General features: G+C 55.8%; 2 protein-coding genes across 5 annotated transcripts in view; one reads left to right on the forward strand and one right to left on the reverse strand.

The window, feature by feature from the left end:
* Positions 1-5,137, forward strand: POLR2E (RNA polymerase II, I and III subunit E). The gene is made up of 8 exons (XM_090026816.1): positions 1-1,387; positions 1,568-1,742; positions 1,876-1,991; positions 3,368-3,448; positions 3,703-3,761; positions 3,940-4,018; positions 4,141-4,221; positions 4,875-5,137. Exons 1-7 carry the CDS (start codon positions 1,331-1,333, stop codon positions 4,204-4,206), a joined length of 633 nt encoding a protein of 210 aa, XP_089882942.1. The 5' UTR covers positions 1-1,330; the 3' UTR covers positions 4,207-4,221; positions 4,875-5,137.
* A 1,395-nt stretch (positions 5,138-6,532) lies between these two features.
* ARHGAP45 (Rho GTPase activating protein 45) overlaps positions 6,533-24,000 on the reverse strand; it is a 34,478-nt gene continuing 17,010 nt past the window's right edge. For 3 of the 4 annotated variants that reach the window (XM_090027248.1, XM_090027246.1, XM_090027249.1), the window contains 20 exons: positions 23,633-23,717; positions 23,000-23,072; positions 22,784-22,859; positions 22,045-22,182; positions 21,723-21,787; positions 21,018-21,128; positions 19,960-20,040; positions 19,449-19,628; positions 19,150-19,287; positions 18,631-18,821; positions 18,032-18,189; positions 17,311-17,388; positions 17,078-17,179; positions 15,794-15,957; positions 15,013-15,201; positions 14,442-14,579; positions 11,716-11,957; positions 10,739-10,988; positions 10,065-10,167; positions 6,533-9,622 (listed from right to left, as the gene is read on the reverse strand). In XM_090027248.1, the coding sequence (XP_089883374.1) occupies positions 9,189-9,622; positions 10,065-10,167; positions 10,739-10,988; positions 11,716-11,957; positions 14,442-14,579; positions 15,013-15,201; positions 15,794-15,957; positions 17,078-17,179; positions 17,311-17,388; positions 18,032-18,189; positions 18,631-18,821; positions 19,150-19,287; positions 19,449-19,628; positions 19,960-20,040; positions 21,018-21,128; positions 21,723-21,787; positions 22,045-22,182; positions 22,784-22,859; positions 23,000-23,072; positions 23,633-23,717 (2,996 nt within the window). In that variant the 3' untranslated portion in view covers positions 6,533-9,188. The remainder of the gene's footprint in view (positions 9,623-10,064; positions 10,168-10,738; positions 10,989-11,715; positions 11,958-14,441; positions 14,580-15,012; positions 15,202-15,793; positions 15,958-17,077; positions 17,180-17,310; positions 17,389-18,031; positions 18,190-18,630; positions 18,822-19,149; positions 19,288-19,448; positions 19,629-19,959; positions 20,041-21,017; positions 21,129-21,722; positions 21,788-22,044; positions 22,183-22,783; positions 22,860-22,999; positions 23,073-23,632; positions 23,718-24,000) is intronic. The other variant, XM_090027247.1, reaches the window with a different exon arrangement.

The raw sequence follows: 24,000 nt of genomic DNA on the forward strand, positions 1-24,000 counted from the left end.
TAACATCGCTGAGCACTTGGCGAGTCCAGTGCCTGGGTACATTGGAGTGAGCTGGGCATGGTCAGCTGTGTCCTGGAGCTGTCTGGGGCTCCAGCCCCTTGGCACAGTGTGCTCTTGGTGCCAGCGCTGCATTTACAGCTGCTCCAGTCTTGTGCCCGTGTGGCAGGAAGCAGTAGTTTTGCACTCACTTGCATGTGCACTCTCTGTCTCTGTTTCTCTCTCTGATCCTGGATCATTGAGATCTCACTGCTTCTCTATTTCCAGCTGGTTCCAGAGCATGAGATCCATTGATGGAGACAGAAATAAGATCCTCAAGAAACAGTCTGGGCTGTGGAGGTTTCTTTCCATCCTCCTCTCATCTTGGAACCTGAAGCTACCACCGGTTCTCCCTCCCTGACTGCAAGCCAATAGTCAAGAATGCTCTCCCCTTTAATCTCGCCTTTCGTCTCCCAGCTGTAGCGCATGTTCTTTCCCCCCGCTCCACCACTACGGCAGCGCTCATGATGATGCTTGTGGAAACCCTGCGTTTTTATGTACCAAAATGATGTTCTTTCCACGCTCTCAATGGCCTTTGCTAATGCACTGGCTTCCCTCAAGGATCAAGGTGACAAGATACTCTCGTTAGCACCGGGATTAGGTGCTCTAGTAGTCTGAGGTCAGTAAAGAAGGGTAACAGCCCCCTTTCCACCCACTTTCTTTCTTCTTTTAGGAGATGGGCATCCTTTCAATAAAGTGATATTTCTTTTTATCTTCATCTTAAACCAAATGAACATAGCCCACGGTCTCTGGAGTTTTCCTGAATCTTCTGGTGTATATTTTTAAAGGAGAGAGAAGATTGGTGCGCCTCCCCAGAGGCAGCCCCCTTCCCAAAACCCTCAAGCTGCGCTGGTGGGGTTGCTTATCCAGCTGAAGGGAGGATGGAGGAGCTGGGCTGGAGAATCCCCCAGGTCTGACAGCTGCCGCGAGGGACCCCAGGCCCTGGCGACATGTTACAGATATGATGCACTTAGCGGGTGACTCGCGCATTCAGATTCGAGCAGCCCCGGATGCAAGGGATAAAACTGACCCGGCTGTAGAAAGGGGCGCTCCGCAGGGATTATTTCAAGGGGCTTCTGCAAGGCGCGGTGGAGAGCTCTGTTATGGGAGAACTACATCTCCCAGGAGCCTTTGTTCCTAAGGACCCCTCAGACGCTGGCGTAGGTGTCCATCCGGCGCGCCATCAATGCCGCCTGGCGTGAGCCGAGAGGCCTAGGGTTCCCCGCGGTCTCGGGCAGGCGACAACGCGGGGGCCTGAGCGGCGGCGCCTGCGCAGTGCGGCCCGCGGGGCAGCATGGACGACGAGGAGGAGACGTACCGCTTGTGGAAGATCCGCAAGACCATCATGCAGGTGGGCCGGGCCTGCCGCCGCCGTCGCCTCCTCGTGCCTCGGTTTCCCCTACCATCCCTGTGCCTGTTTCCCGACCTGCTCCTTGTGCCTCAGTTTCCCTTACGCCTGCCATCCCTGTGCCTCAGTTTCCCTGTCGTTCCCTCCCCCCCTTTTCGAGCTCATGGTGCCCACTCCCCGCAGCTCTGCCACGACCGTGGCTACCTGGTGACCCAGGACGAGTTGGACCAGACGCTGGACGAGTTCAAAGGGCAGTATGGCGACAAGCCCAGCGAGGGGAGGCCGAGGCGCGCTGACCTGACGGTGCTGGTGGCGCACAACGACGATCCCACGGATCAGATGTTCGTCTTCTTCCCCGGTGAGTTGGGTCGGGTCCAGGCCTGTCGCTTCTTTGGAGAAAGCTTTTAGAAACCTAACAGAGGGATGTGCGCTCTCGTAAAGGACACGGGCCTTTCTCTTAAATGCTTCCTTGCCCGATTTTTTTTCCTCAGAGGAGCCCAAGGTCGGGATAAAAACCATCAAGTTGTACTGCCAGAGGATGCAGGAAGAGAACATCACCAGAGCCCTGATCGTGGTGCAGCAGGGCATGACGCCGTCCGCAAAGCAGGTGCACGACTGCCCCGTGGGCCGGCAGTATTCGGGCTCTTGGTGGCTAGTGCACCGGGGTCAGGGCTCCTTTGCGTTGACCTCTCGGAGCTCGTCAGCTGCCGTAAAAGCGGCGACTGTTACTTGAGAGGCCTAGATCGGAGTCTGATACGCAGGCTGTAGCAGGGCGCGGTTGCAAGAGGGTAGTGCTGGAAGGCATTTTGCTTGGCCTCTGGGTGGACGGTGGGCAAGGGGCTGGGGCTACATGGCAACAGCAAGGATTGGGCCCCTTGTAGCTCCCCTGCCATCCGCCCCGGCACACCAGCATCTTACAAGTTGGAAGTCGGGGGTGTTTTCAGCACTGCCCAAAAATGTTGCCAATCTCTGCCCTACGGGGTAGGGTTGAGCTTTGCTTTTTTTGTTTTTAAAGCCTGCGTGTTCTGAAAGGCACTTGCTGCACCACGGCCTCACCACACATAACAAGCATCAGAGGCTGGGGTTTGCAGTTGTCTGAGGAAGTGGCTCCTGTGAATTTCCTTTTAAGAAGCAAACAAACAAAGAAGCACCTTCTTCTGGGTGTGGAGGAGTCCATGCAAACATATATGATATCCTGGCCCCAGAGGAGTTTAGGGGAGTGTGCAGTAGAGATGGACTCCTGTCACACGGCTGTGCTCTGGTCTGGTCCTTGGAAGAGCCCTGCTGGGCACAAATACCCTTTGGATTCAGTGTAGGCTGCTCGACTGTATCGGCAGTTACTGCAGTGCTCTCCATGGGTCTTGCTTAGTGTGCTGCAGAGATGATCTTGGTGTTACAGATCAGCTGTGTGAGGAGTTCTTGATTCAGCTCGCTAGAAATACTTAGGGAACATGCCAAGGTTGTACTCCTGCAACTCAGTCTCTTTCCTACCCCTCGGGAGTTTGACTTGAACAAACTTTGTATTCTGGAAGGTACAAGATACTGCTCTTAACTTCGTGTCAGTGAAGCTGTAGGCAATGAAGTGCGTTATTGCCCAGATACCGCAGTAGTGGGCCCAGGAAGATTTGAGAGAGAATGAGACTCATTCCCTTATCCCGGCATTGCAGCCCAAGAGGGACGGAAGAAGTGAGGAGGGTAGGAGTGATTCAAGGAGTGAATAGAGTAGTAGGGAGGAGAAGGCTATAGCAAGGGAAGAAGTGGGCAAATGTCAGGCTGTGATGGGGGAAGTGGTGCTTACCTGTGTGCTGCTGGTGGGGTGGTCTGTTATCCATACCTGTGCATGCCCTTGAAGTAGCGAAGGCAATATGGTGGGAATGGCATACTCTTGCCCCAGTCTGAATAAAGCCAGGACCAGCTCAGTCTGGTGTGCTGGACTTGCTGGCCCATGCTGATGTTCGGTCTCTCTCTTCTTCTCTTTTTTAGTCCCTGGTAGACATGGCCCCCAAGTACATCTTGGAGCAGTTCCTCCAGCAAGAGCTGCTGATTAACATCACTGAACATGAGGTGAGTCCAGTGCCTGGGTACATCAGTGTGAGCTGGGCATGGTGAGTCACATCCTGGAGCTGTCTGGGTCGTCAGTCCCTTGGAGCAGCGTGCTTTTGTGCTGTTGGGTGCTGGCATTGCATTTAATAGCTATTCTAGTCTGTTCCTAACACTGGTCACTACACGAAACAATGGTTCTTGCACTCGCTTGCATGTGTTCGTTCTCTCTTTCCCCCCCTTGGGTTATTGAGATTGCCCTGCTTCTGTACTTGCAGCTGGTTCCAGAGCATGTGGTCATGACAAAGGAAGAAGTCACTGAGCTGCTAGCCAGATAGTATCCTTTTGTTTCTGAGCCTCCCTGAACCCCTGCCAGCACAGATGTGCTTTGTGCTGGAAACAGTCAGACTCATGGTATATACAGTAGTGCTTTTATTTGCTCTGGGCCTGCAGAGCAGGCAGCAGGCCCAGCTGGTTTACCCAACTGGTGATCTTTCCTTCACTGTGTTGCTCAGTAAGCTGAGAGAGAACCAGCTCCCAAGGATACAGGCTGGAGATCCTGTGGCCAGATACTTTGGGATAAAGCGAGGGCAGGTAAGGATTTTGAGGTAGGGTGGTACCAGGGGATGGTAGGTAGGCAAAGCCCCTGAAGTCCTACCTAGTGAAATTTGGTGCTGGCCTTCTCTGCCCATTGGTTGCTTTCATTTCCTTCATAGGTGGTCAAGATCATACGGCCTAGTGAGACAGCAGGTCGATACATCACCTACCGACTGGTGCAGTAGCGTGCAGGGTGTCAGGTAAGATGAAACTGCATCTCTGCTTACAGAGGGGCTGGCTACATGCCCATCTCAGACCATGTTGTACATCCATGCTGTAACTCCTCTGAGGTACCCCTGTGCTAACCTCCCTAGGAAGTGATGTGGGAAGCCTGGACAAAACCCTGAACAATACACTGCATCAGGGAGGTCAGACATATGGCTGTGGGCTGGATCTGACCTGCAGAGCTGTTCCTTCAGGCTCACTGGGCTCCCTGGCAGGAGTGGGGCCTGAGCCCCACTAGGTACTATCCTTGGCAGCAGGAGGGTGAGCAAAGGCTGTTGACACTGTCCTTGCTTGTCCAATGGGGACTTGGCTCTGCTGCCACTGAACCCCTGCCACTACCCAATTTGAGCCCTGTGGTCTGGATCCAGCCTGGGGCAAAGATGGCGACCCTGCACTATATGGAACAATTCTGCAGTGACAAGGATGGACCAGATGGGACCTGATTGGTCTTGTCCTCCATCTTACAATGGGAAGTTTAACAGGTTGTGGATATTGAGGGACAAGTGTGAGGTGCCTTGGGCTGGGTATAGAGCACCAAGTGTCTGCCGAAGCTGAACGGAGGCAGGAGTGAGATGTTCCAAATGCTGCTGTTTCTCTTGAGAGAAATGCCAGATTCTCTTTCTTCCAGGCTTGGAAGAAGAATGCAGTGGCATCCAGCAAACACCTTCTCCAGCGCCGCTTTACAGATGTATGTAAAAGGGACAGACAAGCCCAAGCAAGTCCTTGAACTTGTCAAAATACACACATAAGAGTTCTCTGGTGGAAATCTGGGCTTTTTTTAGCTCTTCCCTTGCTCTCATCTGACTGTCCTGGAAGTTGCCTGGTTGGATCAAAGGTCAGATAACCATGACTATTTAATTTAGTAGGATTTTAATAAAGGCTTTCACTGTGGGCATGTCTCTCTGGTACTGTTTCTTTCCAATCAGCCCTACAGAAGAGTTGCTTGGGGTCACTCTCCGTGTTTCTCCCTTTCTATCTCGGAAACAACTACTGAGGACTGCAGTGAAATCTTGTCCCGCAGCGCTGAGCTGTAGAGCCTCCCTGTTGTCATCACCCACATGGTGGTCTCTTTATTTGTGGCAACACCCCTCAGACCTACTGTTGGAGTGGGATGCCTCTCTGCAGCAGAGATTGGGAGCAGGTTAATATCCAAGCTGTGCTAAGCACACTGCTTGATATGTGCTGCTGGGGAGCTGATGGCCTGCCTTGCTGGATGGGATCTCCATCTTTTTCCAGCCTCTGATGTAGAAATGGTCTGTCCCTCTTCCCTCTCGGGGTGGTGAACTTGCTTTGTGTTGCAGTTAGATTTGGCAGTGGGATGAGGATTGGACACATGGGGCATTTGTACACATGCTTGTGCTGCAGCACTGGGTGCTTTTAAAAGTGCCTGGCACTGTGCCGCAGCTAGTTGTATAAGTGGCGAAATGCACGTCAGCGCTGAGAAAATGGCAGCATGCTTTTGAACTAAAGCAAATCGAAGGTATTTTAGTTCAGAAGAGCACCATCACCACTTTCTGTGCACTGAAGCGTATTCTGCTGCTTGTACAACTGTACATGCTGCAGCACAGTGCACATCAGCTTGTGTGTGGAGCAGGCTCAATTAATCAAGTCTGCTCCAGTGCGCCGGATATCTGGTGCATTGGAGAACGAAAATGGATGCATATAAATGCCTGTGAATGCTGTTAAGAATCTAAAACTATTCCAAATTACTTTGAACCCCCTCTCTAAAAGTTTCTATCCCTGTAAATCTAAGGCGGGGCAGGTAGTTACTTTTGGTGGAGGGCCGCTTACTGAGTTTTGGCAAGCCAGCAAGGGCCATGTGACAGGCAGCCAGGGGCAGGTGAATACAAATTTTCTAAATTTTTTTAGGGGCCCTGTGGCCCAGGTAGAATGGCCTGGCAGGCCACATCTGGCCCACGGGCTGCATTTTTGCCCACCCCTGATCTAAGCCACCTCTCCCACTGATTGATGTGCTGCTGCCCTTCCTTTTGTGTCCTTTATAGCCAGGTGGGGACTGATGTGTGATGGAGAAACCTGGTTAAGGTCCCGCAGGAGGCTGGTGTAGTTTTGGGCCATGCGGTTCAGGAGCTGTGGCTCCTAGTTCTTTTGTAACCAGTGGACCCTGACTACTCCCGACTGAAAGGGGCCATCCCACTGCCTTGCTACAAGGTGGGTGCTGGGATTCTGCTGCCTAACAGGACTGCCTTGGAGGAGGGCAGCGCTTGTCTCTCCTTGGCCCTGCAGCAGCATGAGGTTAAAAAAGGGAGGCTGAGACTTTTGGTGCATACACTCATTCAAACACTTTATTTCACTGAAGCAGGTGACTTGGTAGAAAGCACAAGCCACACGATGCTGCTCTGTGCTGGGCTAAACCTATATACAAACAAGGGTGATGGTTTTTAATACCAAGCACAAGCAGAGCCCTCAGAACAGAAGACCTGGGCATCGCGGCCCATCCACTCCCTCTCGCATTCACCCATTCATCCTTGCAGACACGCACGGTACCGCCACTGTTACTGGTAGCACAGCGAGCTGGTGAATAGTCCTGACTTCTGCTATGGAAACAACCTGTTTTAAATTCAGCTCTCCTGTTGATGAAATATGCGGCAAGGATTCTTGCTCATCTTTCCAGCTCCATCTCTTCTATGTGCTGTATTCTGTGTACCTCTTTACCTGCACCTCCTGTCATTAAAGAGCTGCATTATCCTGCTGGGCTTTGCTCAAACAAGTCAGAGAGCTCTGGCTGTCACATCCATGAGCTCTTTCTACTTGTCTGGATCTCTTCTCTGCCCTCCACAACATAGAAGTATTTATCCCACCCCAAACCCCTGAGGTAGCTGTTCCTTCAGTACATCTTCAGCCTGCTGCTGCTGTAGCGTAGCCGGCCCAAGGATGACTTGGACTGGCCATTTCTTTCCAGTGAAGGGACAGAGTTCACATGCTGAGCTTGACTGGCTTCAGAATGGGTCAAACTCCTTTCTCTTTCCAGCTGTGCTCTCTACCTAATGCATTTAGCAGCGTGTAGTGACCTCTAATGGCAAAGCCTGTTCTGCATGAAGGGGCAGGAGTTATCTTTGCTAACCCCGTTGGCTGCTGAAGGGGTGTGTCTGGTTGAGTTTCAAAACGGCTTTGCATGGGTATGTCTCCTAACTAGCCTTGGGCTGTGGCCTGTTATCAACAGGGGCAGACAGACAAGCTGATGAAGACCCGGTCAGCCTGTTGGCTTCAAACTGACAGGAGGCAAAATTGCAGCAGGGGGCTCTGCTTGAAGCTAGCGTGCAGCAGACGGAAAGGCTGCAGGGGCGACCTCCGTTCTCTGGTTTCCCACATCATACACTGGCCTATTGCTTTGAGAGGGCTCTGAGGCTGGGTAGCAGACTCCCTGCTCCCTTGCCTGTGCTGTGCTACTCCCCGTGCTTGCCAGAAGAAAGCAGAAGCCATTGGTGCAGCAACTCAAAGGAAACTGCTTTCAGCTCTGTTGTTTAGAGCTCATCCCATTCTGGTTTCTGCTGCTCCTTCCCTGCAGAGCCGTCTTTGGGCTGTGTTTTAACATGAGCAGCGGTGTTGGACGCTCCAGTGTCTTCTCTGCTGGAAGGTGCCAGTGCTCCCTGCCAGCTGTGGCAGCCCTAGGCTTAGGACAAGAGAGCAAGTTGCCCAACTTCAGTGCAGGGTCCTGCAGGAGTGGCAGTGCCCACGTCTGGGATTTTCGCAGAGCTGTAGCCACCCTTTCTTCCATAGCGAAGCCACACTTCAAGTCTCTTTTGGACCATTTGAGATTAGAAGAAACTATGCAAAGGACTAAACAGTGCCTGGGCGCTCTCAGAAACTGCCCCACGGACCGTGTGACTGGCAGTGACCCCCTCGGGTAACTCCCAGCTCTGAGTTATGAACAGCTTACAGCTCCTGTGCTCTGGACAGGCAGAGAATGCCCATAAATAGAAGCAATGGGCAAACTTTTCAGTGGAGAGCAAAAAGGCACGTTGGTGTTTATCTCCTGTGTTGCAAGGAAGTGCCAGGATTCCTGCAGTTCACTTGTAGCTGAGATGTGGATGTCTGCTCCAGTTGGTCCCACAGTCCATGTCCTGCCAAAGCCAGGCAAGAGGGGACGTGGCACTTCTACCAAGCCAGCCTGAGGCCGGATAGTTTCTGGGACCTCGATTGCTTTTGAGTGGACCAACTTCGGAGGCTTGGAAGTCCTCTCCAAGAAGCTGGAGTAGAAGTTTGTCCAGAGCTGTCTCTGCTCCTCATGGTGCTGTGTGGCCTGGTGTCTGTCCTCTGCCACCTTGCCTGGTGCACAGGGCTGCTGTACTGAATGATGAAGGATCCTAGATGCTGCATACATACAAAATGCTAACTCTTGTTGTCTTGGTGAGTGGGAAGGAGGCAGTGGTCCCTCCCAGCAGGTTGTCCCTTCAGCTTCTTCCTTTGCAGTCTGGTCGGCTGTGTTATTGGCAGTCTCTCCCAGCGCCTCCTGTGGCAACTGCAGTGATGTAGGTGGGTCAGGTACTTGAATAGCTCTTTCCTCACAGAGCAGTTTAAATAAAGGCATGGGGTTGGGGAACGGGAAGACAAGAAACCCCCTCTGGCAGTCCAGATGGGTACAGCCAAGTCACGATCTCTTTGCGGTCCAGTGTAGCAAGATAATATAAACCTCCGCGGGGCTCCTTGCAAGAGGATATCCTGCTTGGATGCAGTTGTCCACCTGCAGCTCTGGCAAAGTCCTGCAGAAAGTCAAGTGCCTCGGGGGTTTTGTATGGACGTTTCAGTCATTTGGTCTGCAGCCAGCATACAAAACCCTTGTGAGCTGCCTGAGGCACAGCTCTGCCGTAGCCCCTTCTCTTCCCTGACTGTACGCAGCCATGCCTGTGGCTTAGCTGCCGGTGGGGAGCTCCTGCTCATCTGCCCTCCCCCGGTGTCTATCGCATGGCTTTAGCTTGGCGGCCTAGACAAATCTGGGCTGCCGCTCGCTGGCCGACCTCACAACCAGCTTGCCGTCCCGTAGCCGAATGGTGGGCAGGAGCCCGTGCCCCAGGCTGCAACGGGCCGGCGGCTTGTTGTTGGACTGGTTTGTGTTATAGTCAGAGAGCGGTCTCGCGCCACCCTCCCTCTCCGGCCCGGAGTCCTCTTCCGGGTCGCTCTGCTCTTCCCCCGGTGAGCCGCGCTGGCGAGAGGCAGCACAATCTGCGTCCCACTGGCCCGTGCTACAGGTCCTGCTCCGCTGCCCCTCGCTCAGGTCGTCGCAGGAGTGAGCCTCGTCCGCGCTCGTCTCGCTACCTTGCGTCGCCAGCAGGTGCTGGGGGGCGTCCTCACCCGGGGCCAGCGGCTCCCCGCCCTCTTCCAGCTCGGAGTCGGAGTCTAGGGAGCGATCGGCGGTTTCTAGGGGACACACACAATTGATCATGCCCCTGCCCAAGGCTGTGGGAGTAGCAAGACCTTGGTGCAATGGAGCCTCTCCCTGCCTGTGGATTTCTGTTTTTCCGCCCATAAAGGTGAGCCTTTGGCCCTGGGCCCCGTTGGCTACAGTGGGTCCTAGTGAGGTTTTTCCCCGTAACATCAAAAGCATGCAGCTCAAACGAGTGATAGAAGTGAGAGCCCAGCTGAGCCTGTGCCTGGGAGAACTGGGGTGAGGGGTCAAGCCAAGACCAGTGATGGCACGTCTGTGCTGGGCAATGTAACAAGCCCACCTCCACCAATGAAAGATGCAGATCGGTGGGATTGGGGACTTACGGCAGGACAGATATAGCACAGGCTGAAGCAGCATGAGCTGCTTCTGTATGCGGGGGTTGCAGGACCGGGGCTGCCTATGGCTTGCACTCACCTCCGTACAAGTCCGCGTTGTAATCAGAATCCCCCTTCTCCGAGGGCAGTTCGAGGTAGGGGCTGCTGCCTTGCGGAGCTGCAGCCAGTGAAACTGCATCGTCCTGGGAGGCAAGGAAAGGGTAAATGGTGGGAGGTAAGAAGGGGCAGTTTAAGTAGGGCAGGTCATGTGTGTAGGGGGGAAGTCTCCTGCCTCTGTGCGAAATGGCTCCCAAACTCCCATTCAGAGGAAGAAAAGATATTTGTCTCTCTGCGCCTCGCCGTCCTTATGGGCTTATTGATTTGGACTGCATGGCCGCTGCAACAAGGAACCCATCTAAGCTGAGCATGGCTGCCACGAGGCTGCTCAGGGAAAGGGGCAGGTTTCAGTAGCCCTGTGAAGGCGGCACATTTGGGAGGTGCCTGGCCTGCGTTCCCCAATACTGGCTGGGGCCTGTGCATGCTGCTGCGATGGAAATAACCCTCCCAGTGGTACTTTTCAATGCTGAAGGGAGCAGCTTGCATCGACACCGGGGCCGCGAGAGACCAAATGAGGCAGCTGGTTGGATCCTGGATCCAAGTCTGATATTCAAGGTACGGCTGGTCCCAAGCCGGACGCCAGATGCACGTTCAAGGCCCAGTTATTCTGGCCTCCTTCCCTTAAGCCCTGGTATATCTCCCTCTAGGGACTCTTACCTTGGCCCCGTCCTCTTTGGCAGCCTCGGCCCTTTCGCTGGAATCAGGCAGCAGCTTGGCGTCTGTGGTCTCAAAGATGGTTGTGTAGAAGATGATGAGGGCCTCGATGATGCGGGCTTGGTGGGGGTAATCGACCAGCGAGGACAGGGAAATGGTGGCCTCGGTGGGCCTTGGGCGCATAAGCGTGGGCCCAAAGACAATGCCCAGGTTGCCTGAGGTCATCTTGTTGTCCTGCTCCACTTCCACAATCCTGAAGCAGACAGAGAAGACAAAAAGGGGCTTGTTCATGATGTAATGGTGTGGGGAGTGGGGCTGGAGGACACAGATGGGCACACTGAGCTTGCACATCCAGAGGACTCGGGGAGGAGATGCTCTGCTGATACTACAGGAATCCACATCCTTGGGGGACAGAAGTCGCCAGAATCATGCCTCCCCCCACAAATCATCCTGTCCTACTAAGAGAGGCTGAGGGAACTGGACTGATTTGGCCAGTGGAGAGAAGACCGAGGGGGATTGAAGAGCAGCCTTCACCTCTCTGCAGCAGGTTTGCAAAGAGGATGGAGCTGGGCTGGTCTCAGTGGGGGCAGATGACAGAAGGAGCAATGGGCTCAAGCTGCAACAAGGGAGGCTGAGGTCGGATATTAGGAAAAACTCTCCCAAGGATGGTGGGGAAGCATGGGACCAGGCTCCCCAGCGAGGTGGTGCAGTCTCCATCCTTGGAGGTTTTTAAGACCCGGCTAGACCAAGCCCTGGCTGGGAAGATGTAGTCAGGGCTGGTCCTGCTTGGAGCAGGGGGTGGACTATGTGTGACCCCGTTTGGTCCCTCTGACACTAATTTTCTGTGATTCTATGTAACGCCCACCTTCTGCCCTGGGGAGAGGCTGGCCTGAACCCTCCCACGATAGGGACGGGGAACCGGGGCCTGGCACGTTGTGCCCCGTCCCCGCTGCCCTCCCGGCGGCCCCCCACCCCCGCACCTGCACAGGTGTTTCATGATGTACTGCAGCGTGACCATGTTCTCCCAGGGAAGCTCCTTCAGCAACTCCTTCAGTTTTAGCACCAGGGTGATGACCACCTTGTCGGTGTCGGCGCCTTTGTCCACCAGCTCGGGCCCCCCCTTCCCGCTTTTGCCCTTGGCCTCACCCCCGCCTTGCAGGCTTTCCTTGGCCAGCCCCATGAGCGCATTGTACAGGCGGAAGGGCATGACGGGCTCCGGCAGCTGCAAAAAGAGCAGAAGGGAGATGGCTTCGTCAAAGCGTATGGGCTGCGCAGCCAGCTGAAGCTGTCGTGTAGGGTTGGTATCGCAAGAGGCGCCTGATCTCAGAAACCCCAGCTTGGGCCTGAGCATCCAAACCCTTCCACCTTCCTCACCCAAGGCGTATTCACTTCTATGGCTAGCAAGCATCCCAGATCCCACCGGAGAGGCGAAGGAAAGAAAAAGGCCTCCCTGCCTGCATCCCGCTATGCTGAGCCCTCTCTTATTCCAGAGCCCAACTTTCAGTGGCGTGCTGCAAAGCTCAGCTTCATCTTGCCGTTTGGTCTTACGCCAGGATCTTTCCATTCAACCCGCACCTTCCTCCCGCCAGCCATAGCCATCTCTGAGGCTGGGTGGGCAACGTGCTGCACAGCGGGGATGCCAAGGCCCTCTTGTCCCCGTGAAGCAGACAGGTTCTCAGTTTGCAAATTGCTCCCCCGCCCCCGTTATTTGTGGATGACCTCCAGCTCAGAAGCACGTTGGACAACAGAATTCAAAATGATCTCGATAAGTGGGAGAAACAGTCTAAAATCAACAAGAGGACATTTAAAAAACACAAGTGCAGCATACACCACAAAAGGGGAAATCAGCTGCTCTCATACAAAAAATGGGAAGCAACTGGCTGCACAGCTGTACCACAGGAAAGATCCGCGAGTTTTCCAGGGGACCACAGGCTGAACAAGTCCCTAATGTGATGCCGTTGCCAAAAGGACGGATCTCGTTCTGGGTTGTGTTCGGAGGAGGGTCGCTGGCAGGAGGTGGGACTTGGGGCTGCCGAAGGACCTGGCTGAGCAGGAGCACCGCGCTCCGTGACACGGGAAGAAGAAACTGGGGCAAGTCCAGACAAAAGCACCGAGAACACAAAGGACTTGGAAAACATGACGTGTGTGGCAAGTCTGAAGGAACTGAATGGGCTTTCTCTAGAAAAAAGGCCAAGGGGAATCACCATAGGTCTGCAAATCTGTAAGAGGGTGGTACAAAGAGGAAGCGAGCTGTTGTTCTCCATCTTGGCCGCGGGTAGGACCAGAAATCCTCAGCTTCATTTGAAGCAAAGATCATTTCAGTTAGTAGGACAAGGTTGCTAACTCTGAGGCTCATGAAGCATTACAAAGGGCTAGGTATGGTGGACCCCGTCAATGGGGGGGTCCAAGAGCAGGCCAAGCAAAGATCGAGGTAGCCTTGGTTCTGGCTCAGGGCAGGGGACAGACTGCGTCCTTTGCAGGCTGACATTTCCATAACTAGTTTGGGGGCATCAGTAGCCAGGTGCTCGGGGCCTGGCTCTGCTCTGCTCCTTTCTTGCTGCTGTGCGTGGCTGCCCTGCCTTGCCGTGGAGATCACAGGCCAGATTCTCAGCCCACGCGAATCCGTCACTTTCCTGCCGCGCAAGGACCCCAGCCGAGTCGGCACCGTGGCCCTTTTTGTGACGGTCCTTGAAGAGACGAGTCGTGAAAGAGTTAAGGTGCAGGGCAGCAAAGCCCAGCTTAAAAAACAAACGAGAAGCTGCTTCCTCTTTTCCTGCCCTGCGGTGTGTGTTCGGGCACGTGGGCCGCAGTTTGCAGTGCTGGTTTCACTCGCTAGCACCTGGGCTGTAGGGTGCTGCATGGTGCAGACCTCTGCTAGCGCCAAGATACCAGCAGCAGCCGTTTCCGCCAGGGCTGCCGTGAAGCGGTGCCCCTGGCCAGGAGAATTGGGTTCGACTCCCTGGCTCTGCAGCCGCCGCTGCACCCAACCGCTGCAGAACGGGGGTCCTACTTCCCCGCCTCACCGGGGGGATGGGAGGAGAAATGCCTCGGAAGAACAAAGGAACTACAGCACCGGGCGCAGGAGCGAGATGCAAAGCACTTCCCTAGCCAGACTGCCCGGGTGCCGTCCGCACTGGGTTCACAGGCCCGGACGAGAACAAAACCTGCGATTCCCGCAGGGGAAGAACACCCCCCCCCCCCCCCCATGCGTCTAACTGCACCCCACGCCCGATCCGGAGGGACGCCGTCGAGGCCTGAGGATTTTGCAGCCGCAGGTGAAGCTTTGCTCGGGTGCCCATTTCTTCAGGAAGAGCAACACCCGCAAAGCTGCCCGCAACCCACTGGCCAGACAAGCTGGGGCCCCTCTTCTGGGCTCTTCTCAGCAGCCGACAAGGCTCGATTCTTGCCTTTCCTAACAAGGCTGAGATTCCAGGGTCGTCTCCTTTTTCAGGAGCTGAAAAACCACGATAACAGCCTAAGAGTTGTCCACGCTGCTTTAAGTCACCAATCTCGAGCAGGCCAGTGGAGACCTAAGGTCAATGCCACTGCCCTGAGCCGTCCAGCTCGTGGATTTGAACGCCAGCATTCGTCCGAGCTCCTCCTGCCACAGGTCGCCCGGTGGGGCTTGGTGCGAGAGAGCTTCTTGGGAGGTCTCCCCCATCTCCTCCTCTGCGGAGGGGATCCCCAGCAGCCGCTGGCTGCTTACCTGTCGCAGGTAGAGCTTCAGGACATTGCTGATGTCATGCGGGGAGGCTTGGGACAGCTCCACCAGCTCCTTCCCATTCTCAAATGCCTGGCAAAGCTTCTCCACGCGTGTCTTCACGCCATTGACCCGGTAGATGCCCTGCAAGGAGGAGATAACAGGGGTAAAAGACTGGGAGGGATGTTGCTTCACTGGGTGATATAAAGCAGCAGTTTTGTGGCCTCATATTTAGGTACAGTGGTGCCAAATGATTGCAGTCGCCTGCCGCCGCCATTACTCCTTCAGAGAGGGGAAACTGAGGCAGGGAGGGGAAGTGACTTGTGTGGGACTACAGGTAGGCATTGTCGGAGCCAAGGTGACTCGTCAATCAAGTATTCCTGGCTCCCGGGCCACCAGGAAGAGACTGCTAGCTCTGCTGTGACATGCAGACTTCCCCCCCCCCGTTACGGAGAGAGAGAGGAGCTCCGTGTAATGACCCCAAGGCACTGGCCACCCACGCGTGGAGTTACCCAGCTCAGCCCAGGAGACGGGAATCGAGCACGGTTCAGACGACGGGCAGAGAAGAGGCGCCCACCTTGGTCTTCAGAGCCCGCTTCTCAATCTCGGCGATGCACTTCTTGATGATGAAGGGGATGCCATCCGAGCTGCTGCGCAGAGCCTGCGTGAAGTCCTGGCCGAAGAGCTGCAGCTTCCCCTGGAGTTTCTTGTGTCCACACTGGATGGCCAAGGTCTCCAGGCACTTCTTGTGGCAAGCCAGATAGCACTGGAGTGGGCAGGAAGGTGGTTGGAGAAAGACAGGAAGACATCCCCCCCCACACACACACGCCCTGAGAGAAAAAGCTTCAGGCAATGGGGCTGGCTTTGGCGTTGAAGAAGTGCTGCGCTTGGGAGCTGTGCACGTGGCCAGACAGAAGTCTCCACCTTGGGGACATCAGAACGACCTTCCCAAAGAGACGCGTGCCAGCTGTCGTGAGAGGAGCCGTCATGCAAGAGCAAGAGCAAGAGCGTGTGGACCTGAAGCACTCCCCCAGGTTTTCCATAAGAACCCAGCAAACCTCTACGGGGCATTGCCCCCAAACCCGCCCCTGCACCAGGGAACCGGCCACGCGACAGCTCTCCAGCAGGGCTTCCTCGGACACCCGTTTTTTGCAGGCTCAACCTGCATTTGTGCTTTTCCCTTGCATGGCCGTGCGCCTCGGGCGCATAAAAGCGACATCAACTGCAGAGGCGCAGCGGCTCCTCCTAGTCTGCAGAGCTGCAAAGCCAGAGGCTGATGACGGAGTGGGATGGAGGGCTGGTGCCACCTCTGCCATGCACGGATTTGGCTGCAGCCCCCCTCTCTTCGCCCTCCTTACCTCCTCACACTCTGCCCCCTGGAAGTACACGTAGCTGTTGCATTCCCGGCATTTGGACGGGGTGCGGAGCTTTCTCAGCCGATGAGTCTGGGCAGCCTTGGATAAGCCCATGTTTCGGAAGGGGCCCGTGGGAGCCGTCATTTCCGGGGTGATCCCGTTGATGCCTGGAAGCAGAACAGAAACAGGTCCCTCCAAATCTGGCCTCACCCCAAGAAGCGAAGGCAGCGAGAGCGGGCAACCCCCAGCCATGACCAGGTCCCTCAGTGATGCTACAAGCCAGCCGTGCCTTTCATTTGGGTGCAGGGACTTTCACATCTCTGTGGCGTGATGCTAGGAGATTCCTGAAAGCAAACAGCTGGGGCTGCTCAGGGGAGTTCCCATCAGTTCCACGTTACTGGGGCCCTCGTTCACGTTCATTATCGTCCTAGCTGGGGAGACGGCGTGCACGGCAAAGCCCAGCGTCCTTCTAGGTCTGCTCGGCACTGGATTTTTCTGGAGATAGCCTTAAAGCTATCTGTCTGAGCATTAAACAGTCCCGAGAGACTGACGGGCTTGGGCTCAGCACGCTCAGCCAACCCTCCTCCCCTGCTCTCCAGTGCGACGGACCAGCTGCCACAGCCGGTCACTCACGGGGCACTGCATTTTAGCCAAGCTTGTTTTCCATAGCTTGGGAGCATTTTGAGACGGGAGACGTTGCATTAAGATAAAATAATATTGTGTTTGCTTTTTAACTTCACCCCTCGGTCTCAGCTTCTCAGAGCTCAATAGCGCGTGCCCTAGTTAATTGAAGGTTGCCAGTTTTCCCTCGCCTGAGTTGAGCGATTACATTTTACATTAAAAACGGAGTGCTTTGGCTTCCTCGTGCTGAGGGCTCTGGCAATGGAGTGTGTTTGCGCTTCTGCTGGGTCAGACAACCTGCTGCTTCCTCCACTGGAAATTCATGATCCCCTGAGTGGTTTCCCATGCGTAAGGACACATGGAGACTCCTAGCTGCAAAGAAGCCCTTGCTCAAGTTCTCTGTGCTCCCCTCCAACTTCAGGAGGGGGAGGAAAAAGGTGCCCCCAGGTTGTCTCATAGCCAACTCTCTACTGACTTAATGGCCAACAGCACCGCGTGCAGGCTTATCTGTAGGGCAGGCCGGCCAGGGTTTCCGCAAGGTAATCAGGAAAGAGGAAGCAGCTCTGGAAGAGCTCCCACCAGCCGACTTCAGCGCCACGCTGCGTGCCAGCTCCTGGGTTTGGAAGCGGGGGGGGATTTGTTTGCCTCTCCCGCCCCATCACCCACTCTGTTCAAACGAGGCTGCGTTCTCGTCCTTCTCTTCCAGCTCTTCGCTGGAGGACATGGTGCCGTTGGAAGACAACCGCTGCAACTTCCGGCTGAATTCACCTGCAGAACATGACCCGCAAGACGGAGAGGGATGATTAGGCAAGCCGGCTCTCTTCAAGGGAGATGGGTGCATTTCCCACACCCAAACGCCGTGCCCCATTCACCGCTCCCTAGCTGCCAGGATACTCTACCTGAGCTTGAATCCAGGCCGCTTTCGGTTTCAATGGCGGACGTTGGCCAAGATTTATGGACCTGGTGCCCCCGTCCACCTGCAAAGCAAACCACTTCATACATTAGATGCCGTTTGCTGGATTCATGGAAACAACCCATAGGAGCCCAGGACCAGGCTGAGTATTGCCATGCACGAGAGCGCATTCTCGAGTCCTAGGTGCAGAAGGGGCAAACCGGCTGTCGGCCAACCCCTTTCCGAGCAACTGGATCAAGAAATGGCCCCGATAGCAAAGTCCGCGTGGTTCTGCATTGACACTCGTTCACAAGATGCACAAGAGCTCCTAGTCCTTCAGGGCAGCAGTTTGCCAGGGTAAGGAAGACCTATTCCTATCTGACAGCACCAATACCATAGGGTAGATGGAGGGATGGTGATGCCGCCTCCAACCCACGCATTGTGTGCTACACGTGGAGACCCAAGATTGGGCTAGGAGGACCACAGGTCTGCTGGACATGAACAAACAGAGGGATGACAGACCAAAACGCCTGTACCCTTTAGGAAATGAGGTTGGCAACATCTCCTCCCCAGCTCCTCCACAATATGTATCACACTTGGCCTTGGACCCATTCCTGCGTGGCGATCGCTTGGGATCTTGCTTTCCATTCCTCTGCCTTAGTCGGGGGGCTGCAATAGAGTGACCGTGCTCAGCTCCAGCCCGCTGGAGACCCCTGCCAGCAGCTCACCTCTCCGCTCGACGTGCACCGCCCCGCTGTGCTGCTCCTTGGCCGCTGCACCTCCCTCGGGGATGCCCGCCTCTTTGGAGGGAGAAGCCCCATCCACGCTGCTGCTTGCAAAGTCGTTGGCACTGAAGCTGCCTTTCCGCGCCCGAGCAAAGGGCGACCTAAGGGGCAGGAAGAAGACAAAAGGAATCATTCCAGTAAAGGGGAGAGGAAAGAGGCACTTGGGAAGGACTCACTAGTCTGCCCTCTATCCTGGATACCCAATAGCCTGCCTCAGCAGTTGGCTTCACCATCCCCAAGCCACGGTGAACCTGGGATGAGCAGGTATATCGGAGCGGGGGAACTGAAGGGGTCGGGGCAACACTGGGAGCTTCCAGATAGTCCTGTCCTGGGCTTCCCCAGCAGGAGTTTCTGCAAGGGGCAGGTGTGGATGCCGGCTTGGAGAGGGGGAATCCTGTTACCCAGCTTGTGTTTCCCAGTAGGACACATCGTAAGCTCTCTCCAGGTTGAGCTGCTTAGTACCCCTGCCCAGGAGAGAGGGTCCCGGGCGGTGGCGGAGGCTCTCTGACGCAGACCCTGTGCTAAGGCTCTGGCTGTCCTACCAGGCGATCTGTGACACGTAGGGCTCGAAGTCATACTGGGTCTCAGGCTCGTCTCCCCGCTGCAGCTGCTTGACGTGGGAGGCGTACTGCTGCCCGGGGTCATACAGCTTGCTGCTCTCGCACAGTGTCTGGAAGTAGACGGGTAGGGCAGCCGTCTGCATGTGCATGATCTGGTAGAAGGAGATGGTGGCCTGAAAGGGACACAGATGGAGGGAGGGTCAGAGAGGGGCTCAGGAGCAATTCTGGGCAGAGCAGCCCCGAGACCCTGCCTGCTAGAGCTGGGGAGACCTGAAACAAGAAACCTGGGGCACCGCTTGCCGCGTTGCATCTCGAGTTGAGGCCTGGCTTGTAAGAGCCAGAGGGACCGGAAGCAGCTCTTCCTCCATGCTAACCTCAGAAGCAGCCGCCGCCGGCCCAGCTGTGGACAGCTGGGAAGATCTTGACCTCCCAGAGCCCCGTGCGCGGCAGGGGCTTGCCCCGAGCCCCAGGTGCCCCGCCGAGCCAGCAAGCCCTGCTCACCGATTTGATGACCTGGTCGCTCTGCTTAATGACTTCGTGGATCTGCCGCAGCACGTTCACCTTGGTGTCCTCCAGTTCCTGCTTCTGCGTGTTGGCGTCAGCGATGCAGGTCCGGTACGTGGCCTGCGCCTCCTCGGCCTGAAAGCCCCAGGGACAGCGGGAGGTGAGACCTGCTCCGTGGGACGGCCCGGCAGAGGACAGGGCCTCTAGATACGACCTGCCTTCCTCTGCCCCTCGAGCGAGACGAGAGGGGCCCTCCATCCCAGGACAGCGAGAGACATCTTCCGAGCGCCCCTCACCTTGTTCTTGGCCTCCTCCTCCAGCCGCCTCTTCTTGTCCAGGGTCTTGGTGGCCGTGCTGCTGCTGGTGCTCTGCTGCTCCTCCTCAGCCTTCACTGTCACGTGCTTGGCCTTGTCGTGCTCCTCGCAGCGCTGATTGTACATCTGCTTGGCCTTGCGCAGGTTGGCTTCTGCCTCTTGCTGCCCGGCGAAAAACGGAAGCCGTGAAGCCCTCCCGCTTCCTCACCCTCATGTGGTCCAGCTGGGCAGAGAGACCCCCCCACCCCCCGAGAACCACCGCAGAGCTGAGTACTCCCACGCTCCTCGCAGGCACGGCTAGGAGCCAGCAAGCAGAGGAGGAGACTCAGACCACCAGCTCGTCGGGGCAGAGCCTGTCTCTCTGTGCACACGGGTCCGGGGCCAGCAGCGTGTGCTTGCTGAGTGCTAAGGACTCAGGAGTCTGACAGCACGGTTAGAGGGCGGCTGCCACCGCGACACAGCCCCTGGCGCAGCCCGGCTCTGTAGCACCTACCAGCTTTCTCTGAGCCCGATGCCACTGCTCCTTAATGTCCTTCCGTCGTTTCTCATGTTCAAGGCGCCTCATGCTTAGCGGCTGGAGGAAGAAGGAGGAACCCCGAAGTGGTTTGCAGTTAACGTTATTAGGGGTCAGAGCAAGGGGATGCTTCTCTCTTTTGTAGAAGGGCTTGGACATGGACCGCTGAGCAGTGCTGTCAAGTCACTAATGCCAGTCATGCCCAGCTACGGGGTGGGGCTGCGCTCTGGACAAAGAGTCGCAAGTTCAGTGGATGCCAAATGCGGTTTCACTTAGGACGGCTCTAAGCGAGTGCATCAGTTCACTGGAGCTGGTGCACAGCCTCGGCTGGGCAGCTTTCTGCGGGTGATCAATGTGTGAAACTGTGTCTAAATGAAAGGGAAAATATTCAGGCTCTGAGTGGGGCTGGAGGATGGTGATTGGTTTTCCTGAACCTTGGATGGTATCATCCAAGAGCCAGACCCTTTATCCAAACACCCCAGAACCCAGGACGTTGGATGAGTTGCTCTGGCTCCAGCTCACGTCCAATTCAGTGCAGTAAGCCAAATGTATCCTGAGGCCTCTGAAACATGCTACATTTGAGACACTATTTTTGTCCCTTAACTAGTAACCCAGCCACATGGGTAGTCAAACTTAGGGCATGATAATATAGTAAACAAGCCACATAGTAGTTCCACATATAACGTGTAATAACTTTGTGGCTAGTTTATATCAGCCCAGCTGGGCAGCACACATGGTTTTACAAGTCCTGGGGAGGGGGCTGCTGCAGGTTCCCCATGCTGGGGATAAGTGAAAACCCTGTGTCAGCACCTGGGGTTTGGATGGGTCCCTGCGCATGGGGACCCCCGCACCAGGGACAAAGCTGCATTTCTACTGCAACAGACTTGGGGCGGGGAGGGCCTGTACTCAAATAGCGCTTCCTCTTTCTAAGTCAGGAACACGAATGTACCATGTGTCCTGTGCAGACCTAAGAGCAAAACCAAGGGCTTTCTCTGCCTCTTTGCACCAAGGTGGGGGTACATGCGCATTCCTCTCACCTGCAAGAAGGTATGGTTTTGCAAGGTGGCCGCAGCTTGCACTGTTGAGATGCCATACTCCATGTCCTGCTCCAGAGCCAGCGAGTAGATGGACAGGAACGGCATATACGACTAGAAAAGGAATGCAGGGTCAGCACAACAGCAGCTGGGCAGAGCCCTCGGTCAGGCAAGCGCTTGCAGCTGTGTGTGGGTGAAGGAGAGTGGGAGGCACACACCACTTGGGTGCTGTGGGCTGAAGCCTGGAGCTAGATTTAAGTATCGATGCATCATCCCCTGTGAGCTGAAACAGCTGGGAAAGTCAGAAGATCTAAGCTTGACGTGCCAGACCTCGCAAGCTGAAGCATCGGTGGGGACAGCATTGTGGGTTTGCTGCATTACATAACCATGGGCAGTAACCTCTTCCCCTGCACATTGACACTGCTGCATGTCTGTCCGGGGGTGCTGGAGTGGGGCATTGGAGTTTGCCAGTGGGGGAGGATGCTCAGACATTAAGAGGGGTGCGGGACTTTTCTGGGAGGGCTCAGTGTTGATCTCTGGGTTCAGCTCAGTTGGTGGCTTGGCCTAACTCCACGCCTGCTTCTGAAAAACCCACCCCAGCTGGTAATCGAGCCCTCCGGAGGCTGCAGACCCGTGCAGGAGGGGAAGGGAGATGTTTCTGGCTGCTGATGTGGCCTTGGTGGGCATGGGTGGCATGGGAACACCTACCTCCTGAGCGATGGTTTGCTTACAGCTGTTGACTATCTTCTGCAGCCCTTTGGCAAACTCCAGTTCTGGAAGAGAAAGGAAGGAAGCAACAATGGCTGTGAAACCAAGGCACGCACCCTGCCGCAGCACTGCTTTGGGGAAGACGGTACATCAGTTCTTGAAGCACTACCCAGAAATGGCAGCATGCACAGAGCCCTGCACCTGCCTTCTGTGGGCAGCTCTTTTCTAGGACCCAGCCCCAAGCCCCTAGGAGCATGCAGAAGGACTGGCATTACAGCCCATGACAATGTCTGGGGCCTCGGCATGTCGGCTACCCACTCACCCAGCGTGGTCCGCTTCTCTAGGTAGTACATGAGGTCCTTCATATACTTGGAGATGTTTTTGGCATACTGGAGGGCAGCTTCAACTCCGCCCTCGCACCTCTGGAGTATGACGTCCACCTCCTCTGCAGACAGACGGCCTGTGACCCAGGGAGAAAGAGGATGATGGGACTGGAGGAGGAACTCACTAGGGATGGCGACTGGGCTGTGCCAATGCTGGGACTTAAAGCCAGAGGTTCCTGGCTCCTCTGCTCAGGGTCAGAGCGATTGCCACATTCGGGGTCAGGAAGGAATTTTACCCCCTGGTCAGATTGGGAAGGACTGGGGGTTGCCTTCCTCTGGAGCAGGGGCACTGCCTCTACTGGGGGTCTCATGCATGTATATTAGCCATCTTTTAGAGAAGCAGGCTCTTGGCTGCCGTGGTCCCGTGGCTTTAGCAGTGGCAGGTTCGGGTGTGATGTCTTGTGTTGTGTCAGGGTTGGTGGTAGTTTTAACAAGAGGCTGGATGATGGATTTGTCTGGGATGGTTTGCACAGAGCTGATCGGGTTGGACTAGGTATGACCGCTGCAGGTCCCTTCCAGCCCCACTGCTCGGTGATTGCGTGAGCATGTTGGTGCCATTTGAAACAAGCACGTTGTCCAGCGGGCACGGAGGATGCTCGCAGGGTGCCTGGGCTTCACTGCATATTGCACGCTTGACCTCTGCAGCCAGCTGTGGCAGATGAGGGGGCATCTGCTTACCTGAGTCATAGTTTCCAGTGCCAGGGAGCGTGTCCTCTCCCCTGTGCCCAGGGATCCCGTAGAGGTTCTCTATAGACTGTCAGAAAATGAGCCCATTGGAGAAGGAGAAGAGGGGACAACCAGGAACAGGCTTGGAGGAGGGCCCCATGGGGAGTTCAGAGGGAAGCAGATGTCTGCCCAGCTACAGCTCGAGGCCCACATGAGAGCATCACTCACCTGGTTCTGGTCCCAAGGAGGTATGGAGAGGAGGGTGCTGCTGTCCACCTCCCCCATGAGAAACTCCGACACCCTGGAGGGACAGGGAAGAGACCGTGAGTCAGTACCGCTGGCTACAGAGCAGAAGGCAATCCCATAGCGGTCCACGGTGCCGGCAGGGACCCGGACCCGGAGCCTGCGTCTGCCTATCGGCTGGAGCTTCAGTGAGGAGGGGATCAGCCCTGGGGGATTTAGCCCCAACGGTGAGGATGAGGATGAACGACGGATGAACGACTCAGCCAGCTGGACAGGGCTGTGGGGGATAACAGCAGACAGCGATACCTTATAGGTCCTGCCCGATGGGGCTGGCCCAGCTCATTTCAGTGGCATCTCGACTGCCCCAAGGGAAGGAAAAAATCGAAATCCCTGCTGGGCGATACCTAGGAGCTTGTAACTGTGTGTGTGTGTGTATGTGTGTGTGTGCACGTGTGCACGTCTCTCTCGGGTCCTAGTACATGCCAGTTGGGAGCTGCCGTTTGTGCATGGGAGGCGAGTGGAAGGACGCGAGGTCTGTCTCAAAACGGGGAAGGTAAGATTTGGGGAAAGCGGGGACGGAGATCTCCTCCCGCCCGCAGGGGCCTGGGGTTCACCTACGTGCTGCTGAAGGAGACGGCGATGGTCTCCACGGCTTTCTCGAACTCCCGCTTGTCCGTCTCGTTGTTGGTTTCAAAGTGGAAGCCTGGAGATGGAAGCAAGAAAACCCCCGTGGAGCCAGAGCCTCTGGGTCTAGCGGAGGCTAGCGAGGGTCTCGGACTGACGCTGGCTTTGCCGAGACTCACCGCCTGGTTTGGATGCTCTGGCTCCCAGGCCCACTTCCACCTTGTTCCCCTGGGCAAGCAGGTGCTGCCCACAGCAGTCTTAGGTCTGGGCACTGCTTCGGCTTGGCTGAGCTGGGGCATGATCTGGGGACCCTTTGAAATGCTCCTAGATGCCCTTGTCCCAGAGCCCAGGGAGCCGCGTAG

This window comes from Crocodylus siamensis, chromosome 14, assembly GCF_052110815.1.
Source record: "Crocodylus siamensis isolate JL-2025a chromosome 14, ASM5211081v1, whole genome shotgun sequence".
Classification (NCBI taxonomy): Eukaryota; Metazoa; Chordata; order Crocodylia; family Crocodylidae; genus Crocodylus; species Crocodylus siamensis.